General features: G+C 48.3%; 2 protein-coding genes and 1 pseudogene across 5 annotated transcripts in view; all 3 read right to left on the reverse strand.

The window, feature by feature from the left end:
* RNF115 (ring finger protein 115) overlaps positions 1-59 on the reverse strand; it is a 146,153-nt gene extending 146,094 nt beyond the window's left edge. Inside the window, exon 1 of the mRNA XM_050751184.1 lies at positions 56-59. The gene's annotated coding sequence lies outside the window, so the exon portion shown is untranslated. The remainder of the gene's footprint in view (positions 1-55) is intronic.
* The window catches only part of LOC126931509 (neuroblastoma breakpoint family member 3-like), an 833,099-nt pseudogene that overhangs the window by 420,925 nt on the left and 388,359 nt on the right, over positions 1-23,815 (reverse strand). The gene's annotated exons all lie outside the window — the stretch shown is intronic.
* ITGA10 (integrin subunit alpha 10) lies at positions 5,142-23,548 on the reverse strand. 3 transcript variants are annotated; one of them, XM_050749646.1, is made up of 30 exons: positions 22,977-23,543; positions 20,947-21,058; positions 20,638-20,747; positions 20,333-20,424; positions 19,997-20,111; positions 18,268-18,395; positions 17,634-17,782; positions 16,408-16,558; positions 16,051-16,216; positions 15,843-15,916; positions 15,475-15,619; positions 15,119-15,267; positions 14,738-14,881; positions 14,394-14,594; positions 13,623-13,753; positions 12,736-12,902; positions 12,497-12,639; positions 12,019-12,132; positions 11,728-11,813; positions 11,420-11,561; positions 11,155-11,247; positions 10,919-10,995; positions 10,678-10,767; positions 10,178-10,262; positions 9,893-10,006; positions 9,538-9,618; positions 9,190-9,303; positions 7,469-7,564; positions 7,094-7,207; positions 5,142-6,796 (listed from the first exon to the last, which is right to left on the reverse strand). In XM_050749646.1, exons 1-30 carry the CDS (start codon positions 23,215-23,217, stop codon positions 6,731-6,733), a joined length of 3,690 nt encoding a protein of 1,229 aa, XP_050605603.1. In that variant the 5' UTR covers positions 23,218-23,543; the 3' UTR covers positions 5,142-6,730. The 3 variants fall into 3 exon arrangements, with proteins under 3 accessions (XP_050605603.1, XP_050605591.1, XP_050605613.1); XM_050749634.1 differs by having other exon boundaries at positions 14,394-14,597; positions 22,977-23,540; XM_050749656.1 differs by lacking the exons at positions 5,142-6,796; positions 7,094-7,207; positions 7,469-7,564; ... (1 more) ...; positions 9,538-9,618; positions 10,178-10,262 and having other exon boundaries at positions 9,899-10,006; positions 14,394-14,597; positions 22,977-23,548.

Raw genomic sequence — 23,815 nt, forward strand, 5'->3', positions numbered from 1 at the left:
GCTCAATCAGGAAAGGAACCGGGTGGGCTACGGCTGATACTTCTCCCGGGCCCGGCCCCCGCCCACCCGCAGTTCCAGGCGGGGCCTCCGCCCCAAGCCCCGCCTCAGCCCTGCCCCTTGGAGAGCTGTAGCTAGAGGCAGGAGGGTCCCAGCTTCTACCGTGGGCTTCGGTCTCACGGACTGTCGTATTTGCATTTAATCACTGGCGAAGTTACCTCTGCCCCCTCCAACTCCCCCCGCCCCACCCCGCCCCATTCCGCTGCCAAAAACCCAAGCAAAAAAGAGCATTTGAAGAGAGCAATTCGGAAATAGGAGATTGTAGTGCTAAGCAGATCACGGATAATGCGCGGCCCGCGGTAACCTGGGGGACAAAACCTAAGGAAAGGGGATCAGGTTCAATTTTATTTTTTGTTTCTTTTTTTCTGAGACAGAGTCTCACTGTGTCGCTCTGTCGGCCAGGCCGGAGTGCATGGTGCCAGCATAGCTCACCATAACCTCCAACTCGTGGGCTTAAGGGATCCTCTCACTCCAGCCTCCCTAGTAGCTGAGACTACAGACTTGCGCCACCACGCCTGGCTTTTTTTTTTTTTTTTTTTTTTTTTTTTTTTTAAAGAGATGGAGTGTCGCTATGTTATCCAGTCTGGTCTTCAACTCCAGGCCTCAAGCGATTCTCCTCACTGTAGCCTCCCAAAGTGCTGGGATTATAGGCATGAGCCGCCACTGTCCCTGGCCCAGGCTCAATTTTTAAACGCAATACTGAATTGGAAAAGAGCAGAGAGCGAGGAGAGCACTTTTATTTTAAACCGCCCCCCGCCCCGCCCCCGCCTCAGCATAGAAACAGAAAATAACCAAACAAAAAACTGTCTTCATTATTTCCACTGCCCTTGAAGTTCAGGCTCTTGGTAATTCTTGAAATCAGTCTCCGCCCATCCGTCTTCCTGTCTCTCTTTTCTCCTCTCCCCGCCGGAGAGAGCTCACTAAAATGCATATGAAAACTTACAGGGTAAAGCCCAAAGTTCTTAAGCGGTTTACAAGGCTCTTCAGGAGTCATATGCTGCTGCCCTCTTTTCCAGTCCCATCTCTCATTACTTTCACACAAAAGAGCCACTCAAGCTGTTTCTTTTTTTTTTTTTTTTTAATTTTTTGAGACAGAGCCTCACCCTCCCACCGGACTGAAGTGCAGTGGCACGATCTCGGCTCACTCACTGCAGCCTCTGCTTTCCTGGTCCAAGCAATTCTCCTGCCTCAGCCTCCCAAGTAGCTGGGATTACAGGCACGTGCCATCACGCCCGGTTAAGTTTTGTGTTTTTAGTAGAGACAGGGTTTTGCCATGTTGGCCAGACTGGTCTCAAACTCCTGACCTTAAGTGATCCACCTGCCTTGGCCTCCCAAAGTACTGGGATTACAGGCGTGAGCCACTATGCCTGGCCTTGTTTTATGTGTTTTGAGGCAGGGTCTCGCTGTCACCCAGGCTGGAGTGTGATAGCATGATCACGGTTCACTGCAGCAGCCTTGACTTCTTAGGCTCAAGAGATCCTCCCACTTCAGCCTTCTGAGTAGCTGGGACTACAGGTGCACGTCACCATGCCCAGCTAATTTTCATATATTTGGTAGAGACAGGGTTTCACCATGTTGCCCAGATGGGTTTTGAACTCCCGGGCTCAAGCAATTCTCCTCGCCTCAACTCCCAGAGCGCCAGGCCTCAAACTGTTCTAATTTATAATTCCCTTTGAAGCTGGTGATTAATCCTCCCAAGAATGCGTCCTGTCACATTTGATCCCTGTGGTGGAAAAGTTAAATATTAAATTTGAACTCAATTGAACGTGGACAGAAACAATGGTCACCGAGTCCCAGAACAGGTTGTGTGAGCCCTTTTGAGGTGTTCATCCAGCACTGTTTTGGAGAAATCTCTATTTCAATCTATTCCTATAGGTTAGTTATTGAAAAACAATAGACAATTACAAAAATAAGTTGAACGTTTTGCGTTTCTTGAGCCCAGTTGCCAAGGGCCTCATGACTGGGCCTCATGCCAAACAACTCGTTACAAAAAGAGGTAGGGTCCCAGACTGTGCCAAAACTTCATGAGACCTCTCCTCGTCTGTGCATGGACCAGTGGCCGACTCTGGAGCCCAGGCTGTTGCTTCTCAGTCTGGTGGTGAATCCTCCATAGTCTGGTGAGTGTAAATATCTTTTCCCTTCTCCCCTTCCCATTGCAATTTGCCTATTATATCAATCTGTTTATTATATCATTTGCTTATTATATAATTTGCTTATTATATCAATTTGCTTATTAATTTGCTTATGCCATTTGCTTATTATATCTGCATTGCCATTTACGTGGATAAAGCTTGTTTACCCTTAAAGGTATTGTGTGTGTGTCTTTTCTTCTCCCTTTGCGTGTTTCCTGCACAGAACAACCCCCAGGCCAAATTTCTTTTTTCTATAAAGTTTTCCCTTACAACCCTGCCACCCCCACTGCCCAAGAAAGTGTGCCTATTATATGACATACTCCTAGTACTTGTTGATATATAGCAACCACCTCTTTGCATTTGCCTTTTTTTTTTTTTTTTTTTTTTTTTGCTTTTGTTTTTGAGATGGTGTCTTACTCTGTCACCCAGGCTGGAGTGTGGTGGGGTGATCTCGGCTCACTGTAACCTCCACTTCCTGGGCTCACGCCATCCTCCCACCTCAGCCTCCCAAGTAGATGGGACTACAGGTGCGCGCCACCGTGCCCAGCTAATTGTTTTTGTATTTTTGTTAAGGACGGGGTTTCACTGTGTTGTCCAAGATGGTCTCGAACTCCTGAACTCAAGTGATCCGACTGCCACGACCTCCCAAAGTGCTGGGATCACAGGCGTGAGCCACTGCGTCCAGCCTGTATTTGCCACTATTTGTTTACATGTTTGTTTCTGCTACTAGATTGGACTCTTTGATGGTAGTTGTGTTTTATATTATTGCCATTGCCAAGCACATATTATGAGCTTGATATCTGATGAATAAATGAATGAAAAAATTAATGAAGAAGCAAAGGACTAATACTATTGCAAATAAAGGGATAACAAGATTGGGGTTAGAGAAAGTCCCAGTCTGGTGCTGAGGATGGATAGGAGGGGTATCTCTAGGTGGAAAAATACATTAAAAGTGCTCTCTTAATCATATGGATAAAGAATTACATGAGGTCAGGCACAGTGGCTCACACCTATAATCCCAGTATGTGGATAGGCCAAGACAGGAGGATTGCTTGAGGCCAGGAGTTGGAGACCAGCCTAGGCAACATAGTGAGACCCCCTCTCTAAAAAATTTTTAAATATACACATATATATGCATATATGTGTAAGAATTAGATGAACCAGTCCTCAAGGAAACCCACCTCCATTTGGGGGCTGACTGAGGGTAAAGAGGAGAGGAGAGTCTGTCAACATAACACGGTTGCAGTCTCAGCCCTAGAAACTCTGTGCTCCATAAAGGCTGATAAAGTTACAGCCTGTATGAAGTGCACTGAGGGTCACGATGGAAACCCTTTCCTGTCACAAAACAACTCAGCAGGTTGACAGAGAATGGTGTTCATGCCAAATAGGCCAGACAGGCCACAATTCTCAGGGTTAGGCAACAGAGGCAAAGACTGGGTCTCTAGAAGGCCATTGCTTAAGTGCACGTGTTCCCTCAGGGTACTGGAAAAACTCTGGGTGTTTCAAGAGGAGCCTAGAAGATACCTGCTTAATAGAATCAAATAGATTTGATCCCTACCATTAGAACCTTAAATTCTCCAGCTAATTATCACCTTAAAGAGCTCAAAGAGCTTATTTCAAAAGGGATGAGGCAGGCCAGGCACAGTGGCTCACGCCTGTAATCCTAGCACTTTGGGAGGCTGAGGCAGGCAGATCACGTGAGGTCAGGAGTTCAAAACCAGCCTGGTCAACATGGTGAAACCCTGTCTCCAAAAATTAGCTGGGCATGGTGGTGCACACCTGTAGTCCCAGCTACTCAGGAGGCCTGAGGCAGGAGAATCACTTGAACCCAGGAGGCGGAGGTTGCAGTGAGCTGAGATCACGCCACTGTACTCCAGCCTGGGCGACAGAGCGAGACTCCATCTCAAAAAAAAAAAAAAAAAAAAAAAAAAAAGGTGATGAGGCATAGGATAAGATTTAGTGGATGAGACAATAGCACATAGAAGAAACACACCTTCACGATCTGGGAGATGGGTCAGAGAGCAGGAACGCCACCACCTGGTGCTCCAGTATACTTTCTCCCTTAATCCTCACAAGGCATGATACGGTAGATTATTTTACGACAAAATAGTTTTATAATCATAGTTACCATTTACTGAGCATTTACTAAATGCTCACTTTTCTTGGATTATTTCATTTTGTCTTCATGACCCTAACAGGTTTAAAGATGAGAAAGCCAAGATTTAGAGAAGTTAAGTCTGTCCTAGGTGAAACGGAATTTTTAAGTTGTATAGCCTAGATTTAAACCCAAATCTGCCCTCATTGTTCACCACTGTAATACACAGCCTCTTATTATTATCTGGGCCTCAGGGAAGTTATGACTTGCTGAAGGCCATATAGTTAATAAATGGCAGACAGGATTTCAATCCAAGCCTCTGTGCTTCCCAGACCTTTATACTTTCTGGTCACTTAAGCAGGTGAGAATTACAGGAGGCTAGAATACATCTGTGGGAGAGCCACAGAAAACATTTAAAATACTTCTTTTTTTTTTTTTTTTTTTTTTTTTTTGAGACAGAGTCTCGCTGTGTCTCCCAGGCTGGAGTGCAGTGGCGTGATCTCGGCTCACTGCAAGCTCCGCCTCCCGGGTTCACGCCATTCTCCCGCCTCAGCCTCCCAAGTAGCTGGAACTACAGGCGCCCGCCACCACGCCCGGCTAGTTTTTTGTATTTTTAGTAGAGACGGGGTTTCACCATGTTAGCCAGGATAGTCTCGATCTCCTGACCTCGTGATCCACCCGCCTCGGCCTCCCAAAGTGCTGGGATTACAGGCTTGAGCCACCGCGCCCGGCCTAAAATACTTCTTAACTTTGCCTTCCAGGGACTCCATTCTGTAAAGTCCCAGGCAAAACATGTATCTACCTCTCACTATTACTGAGCAGTCTATATCCTAGGGAACACATATAGAGCCAAAGGCCATTTGACACTGAACTTTATTTGTTCTGACCATCTGATATACTGTCCACCCTGCTGGGAAACAGAGACAATGCCCATGAGGGTGGGCCTCTGCAGAAGGCCAGAGACATGCCAAAATAAACACTGTGGTCAGGCCTCAGGAACAGCCCGGGAGGACAGGTTCTGTGACTGCTAGTCAACCACCCAATCAGGTCTTCTCTCTTCTCAGCTCTAAATGAGTGCTGATTCTTCAAAAGGCTCTCAGAGCTGCACTCTGGAGATCAATAACTGACTTCGATATCTCAAGTCTTGATTACAAAGAAATATAAGTTACCCAGTTGTCTATGAGACTCCAACTGCCTTTACTGGCCATGACCCAAATATGGAGTGGGTTGGGGAGGGGTCAGAGATAGAAATTAACCTGGAGATTTCCGCTAAACATCAAGCAAGGGCTGGCAAACTGATTCCACCAGAGAAACCCTGCAAAATATGACCAAGGTTCTATAGGGTTGCCCCAGAAACATTTTCCTAGGAGCTATTTGTGCTACATAACCAGTGCTGAGCAAGTAAGGGCTTGCTCCCCACAGTCCCATGCCACCCTCGAAGGCTTCTTAATGCAGACCCCTCACGTTAGATCCCATGGGGCTGCTGCTTCCCAAAGCTGGTAAAGTGAAAGCATTTCCCATCACCAAGCAGCAGGACACTCTCTCCTGTCTGCTTTCTAAGCAGGCCCTAAGGAGGGCTCAAGAGTGAGTATAAGACTTGAAAGAAGTAGAGAAAACATTGCCTAGGTACACCCAGTCCTCCCTGCTTTTCCAGCTCCAGCCACCTGAGGGCTCCTGGCTACAGAAAATCAGGCACCAGGCCCTGGCTTTGCTCCCAGAAAAGGCTTGGAATCAGGAAGCCTATGCCCAGCGAGCCTGGGGGCAGCTCTGTTTCACCAACACCTGAGGGCCGGCGAGTGCACCACAGGTCTCAGGTTTCAGGGGGGATGGCAGTTGCCTGTCTAAGGCTTCTCTGTTCCTTGGAATTGTACAGAATGTCTCTTGTGGCTTTTCCTCCTCCCTCCTTTTTTCCTGTTGACTCTCCCCATCCGGCTCTATGAATCACCAGAGTCCACAGGAAAGCAGCAGATGTTGACTTTACTCCTTTCAAGCCAACGTCAGCTCCCTCCTGTGGAGTGGGGAACAGGCAGGAAGGTGAGAGGGTGGAAGAATCGAGGAAGATAACTCTTATCCTTTCCAAACTGTGAGGGAAGATTAAGAGGGAATCTGAAAGGAGTCAGGCACCTAGGCAAAAAAATGATTGGTTCCTGGGGATAAAAGGACCCCAAACAAAGGCCCCAGTGTTGGCTATGGAACCAGGATCATGAAGAGGAGGGAAGCAGAGGGTGGGAGCATGGCTAGTTTTGGTGCCAGCTCTTCTTGTCTGAGGTAAAGCCTCTTCTCTAGCCAACAGCATCCCTAGGACTCAAAAGTCAAGTCAGGCTGCTGGTCTGGGGAGATAGTCCAGAGGCGGCTGCTTGTCCCATCTGAGCCCCCAAACCTCCGCTTTTATGCAAGTGTCTTGAAGAAGCTGCCAGGGAGGACTTTCTAGACCCTTATTCTACATTCATTGTTCCAACTTCTCTTCTCTTTTTTCTTCCTCAGGGATTTTCTTATGGGCAAAGAAGCCAAGCTGTAGAGGAAAAGATAAGCGTCATCGCCAAATGCCTAGACTGGGAACCCTGCCAGTAGCTCTCAGACTTATCTGAGATCTTCACTTTTGTTCTGTTTCCAAAAATGGAATTCAAATTTATTTTATTTGGCTTAGGAGAATTTAACCAACATTTGTGGGGTACAGTGAAGGAGACCTGGGCATGACATCCACAGCCTGCTTAGCTGCCCAGCACAAATCATGTTCTCTCTGCTATAATCAAGAATTCTTCAACTCATGGGCAGCATGCTCCACACTCCCCACTAAAGCAGTGCTTACCTTCCACAGGCAGAAGACAAGGAGAGCAAGCAGGAGCAACCCTCCCAGGACACTGCCTATGAGGATCCACAGGGAGATGAGGATAGGCCGGGTCTGAACCACCTCCAGAAGGCTCTGTATGGAGAGAAGAGTAGTTTTCTACATGCATTCTGTAACCCAACTAGTCTCATCTCACACTATACCAAAGCCAGCCCCTAAATAGAATAACCTCCTTCTACTTAAAAGAAAGAAACTGAGGCAGGAATGGCGGCAGTGGAACACTAGGATCCTGCTACCTGATGGAGATGCCTTCGTTCTGGAAAAGCCCACGGGTGGCCCTATCCTATACCCATCATCATTATTTTCACAGCTCTCAAACTCGGTCTCCGGCCCCACCTCACTCCAACGGGAGGCTTCAGTCAGCTGTAGGACACTGCCCTCCTCGGTTCCCAGCTCAAAGGTGCTGACCACCATCAGGGACTTGAACTTGGCCTGTGGAACAAGTGGATAGGAAGACATTTAAAATGAGCCATCACCAGGTGCTGTAGTTGTTTAGAATCCCAATAGCAAAGTTGAGGCCGAGAGACATAACCTCAAGGGCTCTCAAGACTAGAAGAAAAGGCTGAAGACCAATGGGAAAAGAGAGGAAGGATAATAGATGGAAAACCCCTGGTCACATCTGCTGCTGCTGTTTGTTTTCCAAGGACAGTCAGTACATCTGGTACTTTACCTGAAATGCATTCTACTTCTCTTTCCTTTGGCTGACCTCTACCCCTCCTTTAGATTGAAGTTTAGAAGTCATCCCCTCTGGGATTTAGGGAAATCATTCTTCCTAACCCCCACCAACCCTGGTGTTTACTTCTGTCTTTCACTCCTGAACTATAAGATCCTCCAGGTTAAAGGCTGTGCCTTAATAACTTTTGTGTCCTTGGTGCCTAGTAGATAGCACAGTGCCAAGTATGTAGCAGTTTGTTTTTTTTTTTTTTTTTTTGAGATGGAGTCTCTCTCTGTCACCCAGGCTGGAGTGCAGTGGCGCGATCTCTGCTCACTGCAAGCTCCGCCTCCCGGGTTCACGCCATTCTTCTGCCTCAGCCTCAGCCTCCCAAGGAGCTGGGACTACAGGCGCCCGCCACCACACCCAGCTAATTTTTTGTATTTTTAGTAGAGACAGGGTTTCACTGTGTTAGCCAGGATGGTCTTGATCTCCTGACCTCGTGATCCGCCTGCCTCGGCCTCCCAAAGTGCAGGGATTACAGGCGTGAGCCACCGCGCCCAGCCATGTAGTGGTTTCTTAATAAATCTTTGTTGAAAGCATGAATAGATTAATGAAAAAAAGATACCAAAGAAGGACAAAGAGACTTGGAGAAGGATGGTTTATTGGACTGAACTTCCCTAAAACATATGATGACATCCCAGGGATCTTGTGTTATTCCAGGTAGATATGGGAAAGCACATCAACCTTAGTGCCAAATGCCATTACAATTAAGATGCCATTCCCCTGCCCAGGAGGAACTCACACTGACTCCTCACTACCTGTCATATTAAGTTCAATTTCTCCCTGGATTCAAAGGCCTTTCATAATCTAGATCCCTCTCGCCTATACAATCTTACTTCCCACTGCTCCCCAATGCAAATCCTGCATGTAATATCAATTATTCATTCATTTAGCAAAAATATATTAAGCACCTACAATGAGTTAGGCATGGGGGCTAAATGTTGGAGATATTCTCCTCAGTGTCAGCCTAATACAGGGCCTTTTACGTAATAGGCACTTGATGGATTATTAACTGATTAAATGTAGGTATCCTGTAAATGTTGATTGATACAGCACTAAGGAATGGTCAGTGGAGGAAAATACAAGGATAATAACTTGTGTTCACCATATGTCCAGCTCATTATTCATTTATTCTTTATAACAACCCCATGAAATTGGTATTATCTTCCCCTTTTAGAGATTAGGAAAAAGAGGCTTAGGGAGATGAAATAACTTGCTCGTGGTCAAATAGCTAGTAAGAGGCAAAAGTGAAACTTGAACATGGGTCTGTCTACCTCCAAAACCTATGCTAAAGTTCCAGAAAGGAGCAAAAGAGGGGAGTAGTAGAAAAGGAAAGGCTTACTCTTCGGAAAAATTCATTGTGAACCAGCCTCAATAGTCCAACAGAGACCTCGGTCCCCTTTGCCAGCTGCCCAAGGTGGCACCTCACCACCTGACACTGAGTATTGCTCCCATTCTAACAGAAGAGAGAGAGACAGACAGATCAGGACTCTGTGGTGGAAAGATCCTCTTTCCCCACCTCTAGTTCACACAGTCTTGTCCCAAGGCACCTGACTCCATTTTCATTCCCACTCCAGATCAGACCCTGGGGTGGAAAGATCCCTTCCTCTCCGCTCCAGTTCCTACCCCCTTGTCCAGGGCACCCAACTCCACTTGCATTCCCACTCCGACACCCCCTTGTGACTCATACCAGTCTGTTTGTGTGTTGAAGCTCCTCTGGATGCACAGGGGGTGCTGGGGGTTCAGTCAGATTCTGCACTGTGCAGCTTGCCTAGGGGAAGATCCAACTTGAAAGACCCTCCTGATGGGGTGGGGCTAGCCACTCAAGGCTGAGCTGGAACATACCCACACCTTGCAGTTCTTCCCCTTATAATCCCTTTTTATTCTCCCAAATAAGCCACATGTGTGAAAAGAAAGCCCCCCCCCCAGAGAGAGGAGCCCCAAGAGTAGCAGCCCAACAGATAGGGAGCTGGTCTGGTGTCCAGCTTCAGTGAGTCCACCAGCTCAAGGGGGCAGGACTCCATGCCCTCCTAGACCAGACTCACATTGTTAGTGATGACTTGAGACAGTGATAGGAAGTAATTGCCCCCATGGGCTACAGCTGGAAGGAGGGCTGAGATGATGAGGCCACTGACCACATAGCAGCCTAGGTTCTGAACCTAAGAGGAAGGTTGGGAATAGTAAGAAGTGGGAGATGGAAGGCCCTTCCTCATCTGTTCCCCTTCACCCTAGATACCATTAAAATCCAAGAGAGACCCTTCCAATCCTTTTCCCACAAAGCTGCTGTTCTCCCACCTCCCCTTCATGCCAAGACCCCTCCAGCTTCTCACCCTAAGAGTGGTTTTGAATTCTGGGCCAGGACCCACTGGGAGGGTCCCATATGGGTGAACCTCATAGCGGTGCAGGGTAGACTCACTGTGTGAACACCAAGTCAGGAAGTACATGGTCACAGCCATGACACAGACACAGGGGCACATGATCAGCACACAGACATGGATTCAGAGGAGGCAGGGCCAGCACATGGATAAAGAGATGGGGGTACATGCAGAAGACAGAAGTAGAACATGACACAGACAATGCAAGCTTTGTGGCTACATCCCACATCCCCTCATCCCAGCTCCAGTGCCCAAGGCCTGGCAAAACCTTATACCTAGGAAAGTAAGATGCTTAAAAGGGAAGGTTCAGCATGAATAGGATTAAGGGCAAAAAGACTGAGCAGCCACAAGGGCTTGGGTTTTGGGAAACACTGAGGCACATGGAAAGGGAGGGAAGCAGCATAAGGGTATGAGTGTGAAGTGAGAACTGGGTCCCACCTAGAAGCTGGGCCTACCTAGAGAAGAGGAGATGGGGCTCATATTGGATGTGGGCTGAGGTCTGGGCTGTGTTATCTTGAAGGGTTCCATCTCTCTCCAGGCTGTCACTGTAGGGTCAGAGGGGAGAGGCTCACATCTCAACCCCTCCTCAGAAGACGCCCTTCTCTGCTAATAGAGGAATCAGTGTTGTTCCTCCCCACCCCTCCAGTCAAGACTCAGTAGGAGGAGAGGTCTAGAAGAAAGTTCCCTCATTCTCACCTGCTGGCAGTCAGCTTCACGAAGACTTGGCTCAGGAGAGAGGAGCAGCTAAACTCGAACTCAAGCAGAAAGGTCACCTAGGGGCAGGGGACACGGGGTAATGGTAGAGTCTTTCTCATGGAACAACTACAGAGGAACAGGAGCCCTTGTGTGCCTCCTTCCCTGAAGTCCCAGGACCCTCAGATCCCAGCCTCTGCCCTCCTAGAGCCTCCTTTTCATCCTAGACCCCAACTCACCTTGGCTCCAGTCTGGAAGACAGGATGCCCCACAATGCAGAGCCTGGCATGAGTAGAAGGGGCTGCACATTCCACCTTTATTGGGCTGTCTCTCTGAGGGCAGGGGAATGGAGATGGAAGCTGGAGCTGGGGCTGCAACTGCTGTCCTACCCACAGCCTCTAAACACTGAGCCATTCTCTAGAACACCTCACAGCTGAGGCCAGTACCCCAACCTTCTTCCTCCTCCTTTCTTTCCTTCTCCCACACCCCCTCCTCCAAGGGCACCTGAGGAGTGAGACTGGCCAGGTGGAGGTTTCTAGAGAAGATGAGACTCAGGCTAGTATTGTAAGCATTTTCCTTCCTGTTTTCCAGAGTTGCAGATACCAGCGCTTTCCGCCGGCCACCTCGAACCACAAATGGGGCCTTCCTGGGAATGATGAATGAGGGAGAGACCAGGAGTTGAAGGAGGGGAGTGCCAAAAGTCTCACTTTTGTTATCATGGGTAAGAAACAACCCCCTACCCCCAGCTCCCTTCGAGTCCCTTCCAGTCTGTCTCAGGTCACCCTGGTTTGCCCAGTACATGTCCATCCAACCTGGAGCCTCTGATGTCCATATTCACTTGAAGCACCAGGTCTGTGACACATTCATTGTCAGGGCCACAATCCTTTGAGAAGGGGACCTGGAAGAAAGGGAAGGGCCTAAGGGTTGAGAGGGAAGCAAGGAGGAAAGGAATAGAATAGGGGAAAAGTGAAAAGACAAAAGTGGGCATATTTTTATTCGAGGATCCCAGGTCAGATTTCACCATGATCTCATGTCTTCTCCCTCCCTTTTCTCTTGAAAGAGGGCAGTGTTGGGGGCAAGGGGCAGGGCATGGCACTGCTGACCAGCTTTTGTATAGAGGTGGGTGAGCCCTCATCCAGCACAGGCCCTGGCTTTGTGGTATTGTCCAAGGCAAAGGTCACAGTAAAGGCCACAGGCCGGAGGTAATCTGACGTATCCTGAAGGAAAACAGAGTCACAGAGTCAAGGATCATGTGATAATTGTAGTGATCATTTATGAAGTATTTTCTGTGTGCTGGGCACTGTCCTAAGATCTTAACTGTATTACTAAATTTAATTTTAATACAACTCCTATGATATAGTTATTATTATTATCACCCCTTTGCAGACAAGAAAACTGAGGGTTGGACTTGCCAGAATTCATAGGTGGTAAATGGCACAGCTAGGATTCAAACCCAGATCAGCCCTGACTCCAAAGTCTGAATCATTTCGTTCTCCTGGCTTTGGCTTTCTTGCTGATCCAGCTGAAATTCCTCCTCTGACCCAGACTTTTCCTCATTCTCAGTTCCTGCCCTCTCCTTACCAGCACATGGAAGTGTAGCTGCTCACAAGTGACATTCCCCACACTGAGCCGGAGCCTCCGAGGGGACAGCCTCTGGCCAGAGCCATCAAATGCTGCACGTGCCCCAGCCGTCCATTCATCCAGTGATGCTGTGAACCTCATGTCTGAATGAAGGAGGCAAGAGTGAGGGTGGAAAGGGGTCTAGTGAGGAAGGCAGGCAAGGAATTGAGAGTTGCCTGTGATGCGCTTTAGTCACTCACAGAATCGGCGATCCCAGCGACCAGGAGTACGGGAGGTCACTTGGAAGCAGAGGGCTGCAGTCAGACAGACTGCCTCCTGGCCTCGCCGCCTACAGTCCCTCTGAACCACACTGATGGCCTGTGGGGTCACCTCCAGTGACGGGGCCAGATGGACAATGGGCCGGGAGCTGGGAACAGTGTGGAAAAGAAATTCTATCAGTAGGAGGTAAGCCCTTGAGAAGCGCAAGCCCAGTGTTTGCTACTCCATGGTTAAAACAAAGAAGGAGGGGCTGAATGCATATGTCACCCTCCCCGGGAGCCCTCTGACAGAAGTAAGATAATAGATTCATGTCATTGATCTTTTTTTTTTTTTTTTTTTTGAGATGGAGCTCACTCTGTGGCCCAGGCTGGAGTGCAGTGGGGCGATCTCAGCTCACTGCAACCTCTGCCTCCTGGGTTCAAGTGATTCTCCTGCCTCAGCCTCCCGAGTAGCTGGGATTACTGGCGCCCACCACCATGCTCAGATAATTTTTTGTATTTTTAGTAGAGACAGGGTTTCACCATGTTGGCCAGGCTGGTCTTGAACTCCTGGCCTCAAATGATCCTCTTACCTTGGCCTCCCAAAGTGCTGGGATTACAGGTGTGAGCCACTGTACCCGGCCCTAGATTCACGTCAATAGGCACTTATATGCTAGGCACTGTGTTAAAATCATTATATGGATTATCTCATTTAACCCTCACAATAAACCTATAAGGTAGGTACTATTACTATTGTCATTTTTTAAACTAGGAATGGAGGCACAGAGTAAGTTGACCAAGAAACCCAAATCTCAGTCTGTGACTTTAAGGCCCTTGCCTTTAACAGCTATGCTATGCTGTCCACTGCTACCTGAGCTGGGACCCCTCACCTGAGCAGGATGGCCGCCCCCTGGGCACCCACAGCCACATCGACCAGATCATCTCCATCCAGATCTAGCCGGCCATCCACACTTCGGCCAAAGTAGCTGAGGGCATGTGGCATGGAGGCAGCAGCAATCCTCTGAGAGGAAGAGAGAGGAGACTAAGGCAGGGACCCATACACCTAGTTTCTCAGGCCTCCTGCCTTGCTCTTTCTTTATTTTTACTTTATTTATTTATTTATTTTTTTATTTTTATTTTTTATTTTTGAGATGGAGTTTCACTCTTGTTGCCCAGGCTGGAGTGCAATGGTGTGATCTTGGCTCACTGTAACCTCCGCCTCCCAGGTTCAAGCAATTCTCCTGCCCCAGCCTTCCAAGTAGCTGGGATTACAGGCGTGCGCCACCAGGCCCAGCTAACTTTTTGTATTTTTAGTAGAGTTTCATCATGTTGGCCAGGCTGGTCTCCAACTCCCGACCTCAGGTGATCCGCCTGCCTCGGCCTCCCAAAGTGCTGGGATTACAGACGTGAGCCACCGCGCCCAGCCATGCCTTGCTCTTTATAATCCTCCCATCAGTCCTGGGAATAAGAGAAACTTGCCTGTGTTCAGGAGTTCTTAGTTCAGCAACCTGTATTCTACCCCACTGCCTTAAGTTTTTGCCTACTAATAAAAGCACTTGTTCAGTTTGGGTCTCAAGCCAAGGGGACTATTGACAAGCAAAGAGCATCCCCCTACTCCTCTTCCTACAACCATGCCCCTGCTTTATTTGGGTACTCCTGACCTGGGCAGGATGGGGCCTGACTCCACTCTGGGTTCCATGGTACAGGTACAGTGCTCCCTGGTGCCCATCCTCCAGAGGTGCCCCCACAGCCACATCAGCAAAACCATCTTGGTTCAGATCAGGAAGAGCAACCATGGCAAAGCCAAATCGAGCATCCTGGGGGGGTTCTGGCTGAAGTGTTCCTTGGAGGGTCAGCAAGGACTGCTGGTGGAGGAGAGAAGATAGAAGATGCTAATCCAGCAGCCCCAACCTCTCAGCAAACCCTCAAATATGTACACCCTCCCTCCTTTCCTCCCCCACCCCCACAACGCAAGTCCAGGGCAGGGGGTCCCAGCAAGTCTCACCTGGCCCACCAGATACACATAAACACGTCCTGTTTCCTTGTTCTGGGGTCCCAGGAACATGGGGGCAGCCACAAGTAAGACATCAGTTGTTCCATCCCTATCTGTATCCAATGGGCAGAGCTCACTGCCAAAGTATGAACCAATCTGGGGAATGGTGGGTGATGATGACCCCAGAGAAAAGGGAAGGTGACTGTAGACAAGTGGACTCAGTGGGAAGCACTCACCAGCCTGCCAGTCTGCTCCTTACATCCCTGACAGACTCTGCCAACCAGAATTCCGCACAGACTTTGCAGGCCTCTCTCTTACCCACTTCACACTCCTCCCCAACAGCCCGGAGGTCCCTGGGAATCCAAAGGTCCCACCCTTCCTTGGATGCCCTACCTGCTCCCCCTGGAGGCTCTGGGCAACCCTCACAGCCCCATCTTTCTTAAGCTGGAAGGCGATGACTTTTCCTCGATGTCTAAATCGAGGAGCCCCAGAGAGAAACAGGCGGCGTCCACCCCGCAAAAGCATGGAAGAAACAGAGTAACCTAGAAGTGAGCAAAGTAACAGAGGTAAAGGAAAAGAAGATGGGGTCCAGAGTAGGGGGTTCCCTAAAGGCACAGCAGGAGGTCCCAAGGGAAGTAGTAAGAGGTCAGTGAGAAACCTCATGAGTTAAGAGGGAGTATTTCATACCCCGCAACTAGGGATGTATTTCCTCCCCTACCCTGCAAGTCCTCTGCAACTCTGCTACTCACCCAGGTAGGCTGCATGGTTTTGCAATGCAGAGGGGAACTCGTCTTCCAGAGCCATTCGTGGGGGGAAAAGGTGGTGACCTCCTTCAAGCCATAGCACAGAGCCCCCCCAGTCATAGGCCCCCACCATCCCAAAGAGAATCCCATCCTGTGGGACAGAAGCAGATGGAGTCACTGAGAAGACAGTGGGGAATAAAGGGAAAAAAACATTCCAGGAGTGAAAAGATCACTGAGGGTCTGCTGGGCTCAGTTGGAAAGGCATGGGAAGGTCAGCATGGAGGCTGGTTAAAGGAGGAATCTGGAGGGCCCTGTGGTTGAAGTTATCTGAGTCAGAGAATGGGAGAAGTCATGAAGGGGTCAATCTGTCCAACCTTTAGCCGATGAGTGGAGAAACCAATCTGAGACATTTCCAGCCCAAAGGAGCTTTCATTTTCTGCATGGGACCCTTAGTCGTGAGAAAATATTGAGACAATATCAGGGGAAGACAGTTTCCCCTTTGACCTACTGAACTCACTCCAGAGCCCCACCCACACTCCAGAACTTCTCCCACCCTGTCCATTTCTCCAGAGTAATCCTCACCTTCGAGGCCAAAAATCCGATCTCCTAGTGCATCCACAATGTCAGTCAGAGCAGCCTCATCTGTGACATTGAAGAAGAATCGCTCATCTGGATCACTGGCAATAGTTCTAATTTCTCTCAGGAAAGAGCTGGGATCTCGCTGCCGCCGGAGGTAGTGACCAAGGACCTAAGAGGTCATAAGATCAAGGAATGAGGTGTTAGAGTTGGCACAGAACACAGCCAACTAACATGATGTGGCTGAAGTCTGGGAAGTAGTTAATGCCCTTGTTTTCCTCAAGTTCCCAGTACTTGGACAGTTCACAAGACACTGCCCCCCTGCCACCCCCCAACTCTTCCAGATCCAGGGTGAATTCTCACTGCAATCCCATAGCGTGTCACTCTTCCAGCCTCACAGGTCTTTAGTGCTGCAGGAAGCTCCTCTCCATCATGGGACTCTCCATCAGTGACAACCACCAGTAGCCTGGCAGCCTCGGGTCGGCCCCCATGGGACTGACTGAACCCTTCTGTGCTGAGAAGAGAAAGGAGTGAGGTGTGATCAGATGTGTGCAGACACACACACACACACACACACACACACACAGGATTTAACATCAGCACTTCACTGAGGTCAGGCATCTTGCCTTTTAGGCCATTTCTTGAGTATTTAACATGGAGATGGCATGGAATGAGAGCTCAAATGTTTGAATGTCATAGAACATACAGAGTAGCTTATCAATCTAAATAAGTACAACATTCATACACTCAGATTCATTCAACAAATATTGTACTTGGGAGGACAAATATTAAGGAAATATAGAACAGAAGAGAATGGTCTGGGCAGGGACTCCTCCCAGAGATGAGTTGTTTTGTTTTGTTTCAATTTTACCACTGTGCCCCTAGAGATGAGTTTTGGATCATGTTTGGAACGTGGGCTAGGACATTAGTAGTGGAGAACCTGTGGGCCAGGATCACTGTTGGAGTGGAGGGATAGAAAGATACTTCTGTCTGTGAAATATGGAAAGACACAGACATAGACACTTTGTAGAAATGTAGTGAGAGGGAGTGCAGTGACAGCCCACTTAGCCTTCCTCTGTGTACCATTAGTGTACATACAAAGAAAGTATGCAAGACATCTTGGGATATACACACTGCACTCCAAACCTGCCCTAACTTCTCCTTCTTCTTTTTTTTCTTTTTCTTTTTTTTAAAGGGAAAGTTTTATTTTATTTCTTAATTTATTTTATTTTATTTTATTTTTGAGATGGAGTTTTGCTTTTATTGCCCAGGCTGGAGTGCAATGGCATGATCTCGGCTCACTGCAACCTCCACCTCCCGGGTTCAAGAGAGTCTCCTGCCTCAGCCTCCTGAGTAGCTGGGATTACAGACATGTGCCACCATGCCTGGCTAATTTTGTATTTTTAGTAGAGATGGGGTTTCTCCATGTTGGTCAGGCTGGTCTCAAACTCCCGACCTCAGGTGATCTGCCCGCCTCGGCCTCCCAAAGTGCTGGGATTACAGGCGGGAGCCACCGCACCCAGCCCTGCCCTAACTCTTCTAAGGCTTCATTGCTCTAGCCTCCCACACCTCTCTTCCCAGTGCCTCACCAGGCCACCATTATTGCTTGGGCAGTCTTTGTTTCTCGTCCCTCCCGCCGACTGAGGTTCTTTGCTGCTCTCACCACTTCTTCCTTCGTTCGAAAATCTCCCAGGGACCACTCATGTACAGGGCTCTCCCCATACTGTACCAGTCCCACCTGGGAATAAAGCGCATTCAAAAGAAATGTATGTATGTGAGATCGGGGGAGAGGAGGAAGAAGAAAGTATGTAAGAAGAGGAGAGATGAACACCTGGATACTACTGAAGATAACACCTACATTTATCCCCTCTCTCTCTCTCTCTCCCCTTCCAAGCCCATCCATATTGCTTTTCTCTCTCTAAGAAATGGGGTCTCACTCTTTCACCCAGGCTGGAGTGCAGCTGTGTGATCAAAGCTCACTGCAGCCTCAAACTCATGGGCTCAATTGATCTCTTACCTCAGCCTCCTGAGTAGCTGGGACTGCAGGTGCATGCCACCATGCCTGGCTAATTTCTTTTTTTTTTTTTTCATATTTTTAGAGATGAGGTCTCACTATATTGCCCAGGCTAGTCTTGAACTCCTGGCCTCAAGGGATCCTCCCACCTCCACCTCTTGAGTAGGTGCCACAAGCAACTGCGCCTAGCTCATATTGCCTTCTCTTACCTGTATCTGTTCCGGGTCAATAAACAGTTTCCCTACCAGTCTTCGTAGGAAGGTCTGAACTTCAGACCAGGGGTAGATGCTGTTGGAGCCATCCAAGACGATGACAACATCCATGTATGTTGGGCAGCCTAGAAGGAAGGGGAAAACTGAGGTAGAAGACACTGAGCTGGGGGCAACAAAGGAAAGAGGTCACAGGAGGACACGTTCAATTTAGACATTTATAAGGCACTTCTTACATGCAAAAAAGGTACTGTGCCAGGCTCTGTGTAAGTGTAGAAATTAATAAAAGATCCCTTTAGTAATCTTCAGTAATTGTGTGTATGTAAGTATATATATAAATGTATATATGTGTGTATATATGTATATATAGGTATATAAACACACAAATATACACATTTATATATATATAATTTATAAATACAATGCTCTAAAAAACAAGAAGGAATTAAATGCTAGGTAGGAACATAGCATGACTCTGTACAGTGGGGGAACAAAAGCAGATTGGTTCTGATGGTGGGGAATGAAACATGGTAGCAACTAAGAAGATAGTAAAGACTGAAAATATTTAAGGAGAAGAGAATATTAGGAAAGGCATTTGGGTAGAGAACATTTTGTTTGTTTTTGAGACAGAGTCTCACTCTGTTGCCCAGGCTGGAGTGTAGTGGCATAATCATGGCTCACTGCAGCCTCGACCTCCTGGGCTCAAACGATCTTCCCACCTTGGCCTCCTGAGTAGCTGGGACCACAGGCATGCACCACCATGCCTGGCTAATTTTTTTATTTTTTATTTTTGTAGAGATGGGGTCTATGTTGCCCAGGCTGGTCTCAAACCTCCAGACCTCAAACAATCCTCCTGCCTTGGCCTCCCAAAATGTTGGGATTATAGGCATGAGCCACTGTGCCAGGCCAGATCATGGACTCCTGATAAGGAGTCCGAGTTATTATTATTATTATTTTTGAGATGGTGTCTTGCTTACTCTGTCACCCAGGCTAGAGTGCAGTGGCACAATCTTGGCTCACTGCAACCTCCACCTCCTGGGTTGAAGCGAGATTCTCCTGCCTTAGCCTCCCGAGTAGCTGAGATTGCAGGCATGCACCACCACGCCCGGCTAACTTTTGTGTTTTTTTCTCTTTTTTTTTTTGAGACAGAGTCTCACTCTGTCACCAGAACTGGAGTGCAGTGGCACGATCTTGGCTCACTGCAACCTCCGCCTCCCTATATCAAGCGGTTCTCCTGCCTCCGCTTCCCGAATAGCTGGAACTACAGGTGCTCGCCACTATGCCCAGCTAATTTTTGTATTTTTAGTAGAGATGGGGTTTCACCATATTGGCCAGTATGGTCTCGATCTCTTGACCTTATGATCTGCCCGCCTTTGCCTCCCAAAGTGCTGGGATTACAGGCATGAGCCACCATACCCAGCAATTTTTGTATTTTTTTAGTAGAGATGGGATTTCACCATGTTGGCCAGGCTGGTCTTGAACTCCTGACTTCAAGTGATATGCCCACCTTGGCCTCCCAAAGTGCTGGGATGACAGGTGTGAGCCACCATACCTGGGCAGGAGTCTGAATTCTAATCTGTCAGGAAACATGGAGCTTTTGCAAGCATATTAGGTAGCAATGAAGACAGCCATGCAGGCCCTCTGCCAGGCATCATACCCCTTTGCCCCATCTTTTTCCCACCCAGTATCCCCTTCTGGGAACCAAGTACTCAGCCTTCCTCTGGCTCACGTTGGGCAGTGGGTGCCAGGCTTCCCTGAGGCCGGAATGAAGCATCCACACGGGCACATATCCCAGAACTGAAGACAGAGCTGCCACAAGCACGAGACCAGAGAGGGGCACAGGCCTGGGGATGGGGAAAATAGTTACTCCCAGGCTTGGGAGGGCACCCTCAGAACATGCTCCCAGTTGAAGGAGGCATGAAGACCACTCCCTGACATTACCTACCTTGCTTTCTAGGTTTTTAACTCCTTGGCCCCTCCACACAGACCATTTTCCCTTACCACATTGCTCTTTTTTCTGTTATGGACCTTCAGAGACACTGCCACCACCCTTTCCTTAGCTCACCATGAATCCCCCATCACCATCTGTCTCTAACAGAGACATCCCCAGGTGCATATTCACAGCAGGATGAGATGAATTTCCCAGTTGGTAGTCACCTGGTTGGAAGGAGGCAGAAGAGAATGAGATCATGGTGTTATAGACGGAGTGCTTGAATTCATGTGATTTTGGAGGAGAATGAGCAGGGATTGGTATCAGATTGGGGACAGGGAGTATGTGGATTTTAGGGGTGAAAAAGCTGAGGTATAGGGAGTTGAAGCTTCTAGAGCATCAAGGTCAGGGGTTAGGAGAAGGGTCAGGTATCTTCTTACCTAAGTGGCTCTTGGCACATGGGGCATGGTGGGCCCCCCCTACAGGGCAGCGATAAACGTCCCCCCTCCGGTCACCTGAAGGCCCATCCCAGGGGGCGCCCACCAGCATCCTGGGAAGAGGATGTGAATATAAGCATAGGGCAAACATGACCCTTGACATAGGCCAAAGGGAAAAAGCATGGAGGTGGCAAGTTTAGAGCCCCAGCCACTTTCAAAAGGCCAGATTAGTTTAGAGTCCCATCTATCTTGCCTCCTCTTTGTTAGCACTACTGCAGTCCCAGTCCCCTGGCACTCCAGTTTCTTCCTCACCATCGCTGTCCACCCCCAATATGTTGTAAGACACTGTATCCAAATTCAGCTTCTGGTGGCCCTGGGAATAGGCGTGGGTGATGTTCATCCAGGTTAAAGGGGGAGCAGAGACCTGTGGGGCCAGGATCATAAGGTTAGCACGAAGCAGTGAATGGCTAGAGGCACAGCCAGAGAGAAGCTGTGAGGGAGCATCTTAATCTCTGTCTGCCTGCTTTTTCACTCATAAGCTTTTCTGGCCTCTCTCAGTGTCTTGTGCTCAGAGCCTCAGGCAAAGATGATCCCCTTCCTGTGTTTGTGTCCAGATGCCTAACCTGTGGCCTTCTGCCATGCTGATGTACAGCTGTATTTCCATTCCCACCTCTGAAATTTCATTCACAGACATGTCTGAAAAGGTCAAGTTACTCTTTTCCACAACATTCCTCCCACACACACTCCTCAACAAACTGTGAGGGTCAAAAGAGGGAGAGGGCCTTTCTGTATCCCCAGAACAACCATTGCTTCCAATTCTCCCCAAGATAGGGGAAACGAAAGGAAGCTAAGAAGCACCGCACGTCTGGCTCTCTCCTTCTCTATCTCTTCCTGACTCCCAGGGTCATTGTCACACTCGCACTGTCTTTTTCCAATGTCTAGGTCTCTGGTTGATTCCAGCCTTGGCAATCTCAGTGGTAGTTAACTGGGTGGAGCCACCCGCCTGCCCACACACATAGTTTGCCATCCATCCTTGCCAAGGGTCCCATCACCCTGAAGTTTCCCACAACCTGCCTCCTTTTTAACTCATCTACTCTCCCAACTGCTCCCCCCTCCCCCACCGCCGACCTCTATGGTTTCCTCAGTCTTCAACCCACTCTAAAGGTGCCCGACCCTGGCTGATCTTCCCTTTTGACCCCAATGCCTTTAAAAATCAGAGCTGGTATTTTAGGAAACAATGATTACAGGGCACTAGCAAGGAGAAATTCCAGGCCTCTTGTCCTTCCCATGGTCCTTTCCCCAACTATGTCTTGCCCTGTACTTCTAAGCAACCCCTCTCAGGCTACCCCCCACCATTACCAATGGCTGTAGCTTTATCCCAAACCATGCTCATTTTCAGAAAGGTGTTTTGTATGTGAGCAGTTCTGCATCCAGAAAACTGGCAGGGCTGTATGACTAGAAACTGCAGCTCATTAGTTAGATAAACCCAGAGTTCTGACCACATAGTTAGTCAGTTATGCCTCAGGCCCCAGGGACCACCAAGGGTAAGAAGTTAGGGAGGAGATAATAGGAATCAGACTAGCAATGGAAGGTCACATCACATTTCTTTTTTGTCTCCTTACTCCTATAGGGCTTAGGATGAAGATTTTATATATTTAGATACAAATCTCAGCCAAGCATGCTGGCTCATGCCTATAATCCCAGCACTCTCGGTGGCTGTGGAGGGCGGATTGCTTGAGTCCAGGAGTTAAAGACCAGCCTGGCCAACATGGCAAAACTCTGTCTCTACAAAAAAAAAAAAAAAATTAGCCAGGTGTGGTAGCACATGCCTATAGTCTCAGCTACTCAGGAGGCCAAGGTGGGAGGATCACCTCAGTCTGGGAGGTTGAGGCTAGAGTGAGCCATGATCATGCCACTGCACTCCAGCTTGAGTGACAGAGTGAGACCCTGTCTCAAAAAAAAAAAAAAAAAAAAAAAAATTAGCTGGGTGTGGTGGCACGCACCTAGTGGTCCTGACTACTGAGCTATGGTTGCACCACTGCAGTCCAGCCTAGGCAACAAAGTAAGACTCTATCTTTAAAAAATAATAATTATAATGATTATTATTAGATACAAATCTTACACAAGGTCCTAGGCAGCTTTAGCCCCTGCCAGTCTCAATATTGAAACAGTCATATGTGAGGGCATAAAAATGCACAAGGACACAGACACACATAACAAGAAATGTAGAACCAGTGTTCGCTTCCTAAATCCCAAAGAAATTTTAACTCTAATGGTCCCAATTCCAAACAATCTATGTATCTTCCATTCCCACCAGAAACCAAGAAGTTAATTTCCCTCACCTGTCAGGAACACCAGGGGCAAGAACAGGTGAGTGATGAGGGGGAGTTCCATGCCTGATCCGTTTCTGTCCGGTATGAGAAGTCCTCTGGCCTCTGTCTGCCCCTCTCCTTTTCTGTTTTCTTTACTTTCCCTCCCATCCTGCCCCCTCCCAATGGCAGCTAAAAATAAAGTTGGAAGGAATGGGAGGAGTGACGGTGGGGAACTGTGGGGAGCCCCAGACCAAGGAAAGGACTGAGCCATCTTAGTCTATTTCTCTGCCTTGGTGCTGCCCCCTGGAGGCCTCATCTCTATATCCAGAGAACATATTTTTTTGTTCATTTCTGCTATTTCTTTTTTTCTACTGTTTGTTGTTGCCAGGTCAATAATGCTTTCCTCAAATTTGGAATAGGAGTGGGAGATGGATTCTTTTTTATAAGAAAAGAATCTTAAACTTTTATCTAAAAGCTTTAGACAAATTATTTATATTGAGAATACAGACAGGGTTTTACTATGTTACCCAGGCTGGTCTTGAACTCCTGAACTCAAGGAATCCTCCCACCTCAGTCTCCCAAAGTGAGCCACTGCACCCGGCCGGGGGATAGGAGATAGGTTCAGATTCTTTTTTTTTTTTTTTCTTTGTTAAAGCAGAGTCTCACTCTATCACCCAGGCTGGAGTGCAGTGGTGCAATCTTGGCTCACTGCAACCTCCGTCTCCTGGGTTCAAGCATTTCTCATGCCTCAGCCTCCCAGGTAGCTAGGACTACAGGCACATGCCACCATGCCTGGCTAATTTTTGTATTTTTAGTAGAGGCAGGGTTTCACCATGTTGGCCAGGCTGGTCTTGAACTCCTGACCTTAA

The sequence above is a fragment of the Macaca thibetana genome, chromosome 1 (genome assembly GCF_024542745.1).
Source record: "Macaca thibetana thibetana isolate TM-01 chromosome 1, ASM2454274v1, whole genome shotgun sequence".
NCBI lineage: Eukaryota > Metazoa > Chordata > Mammalia > Primates > Cercopithecidae > Macaca > Macaca thibetana.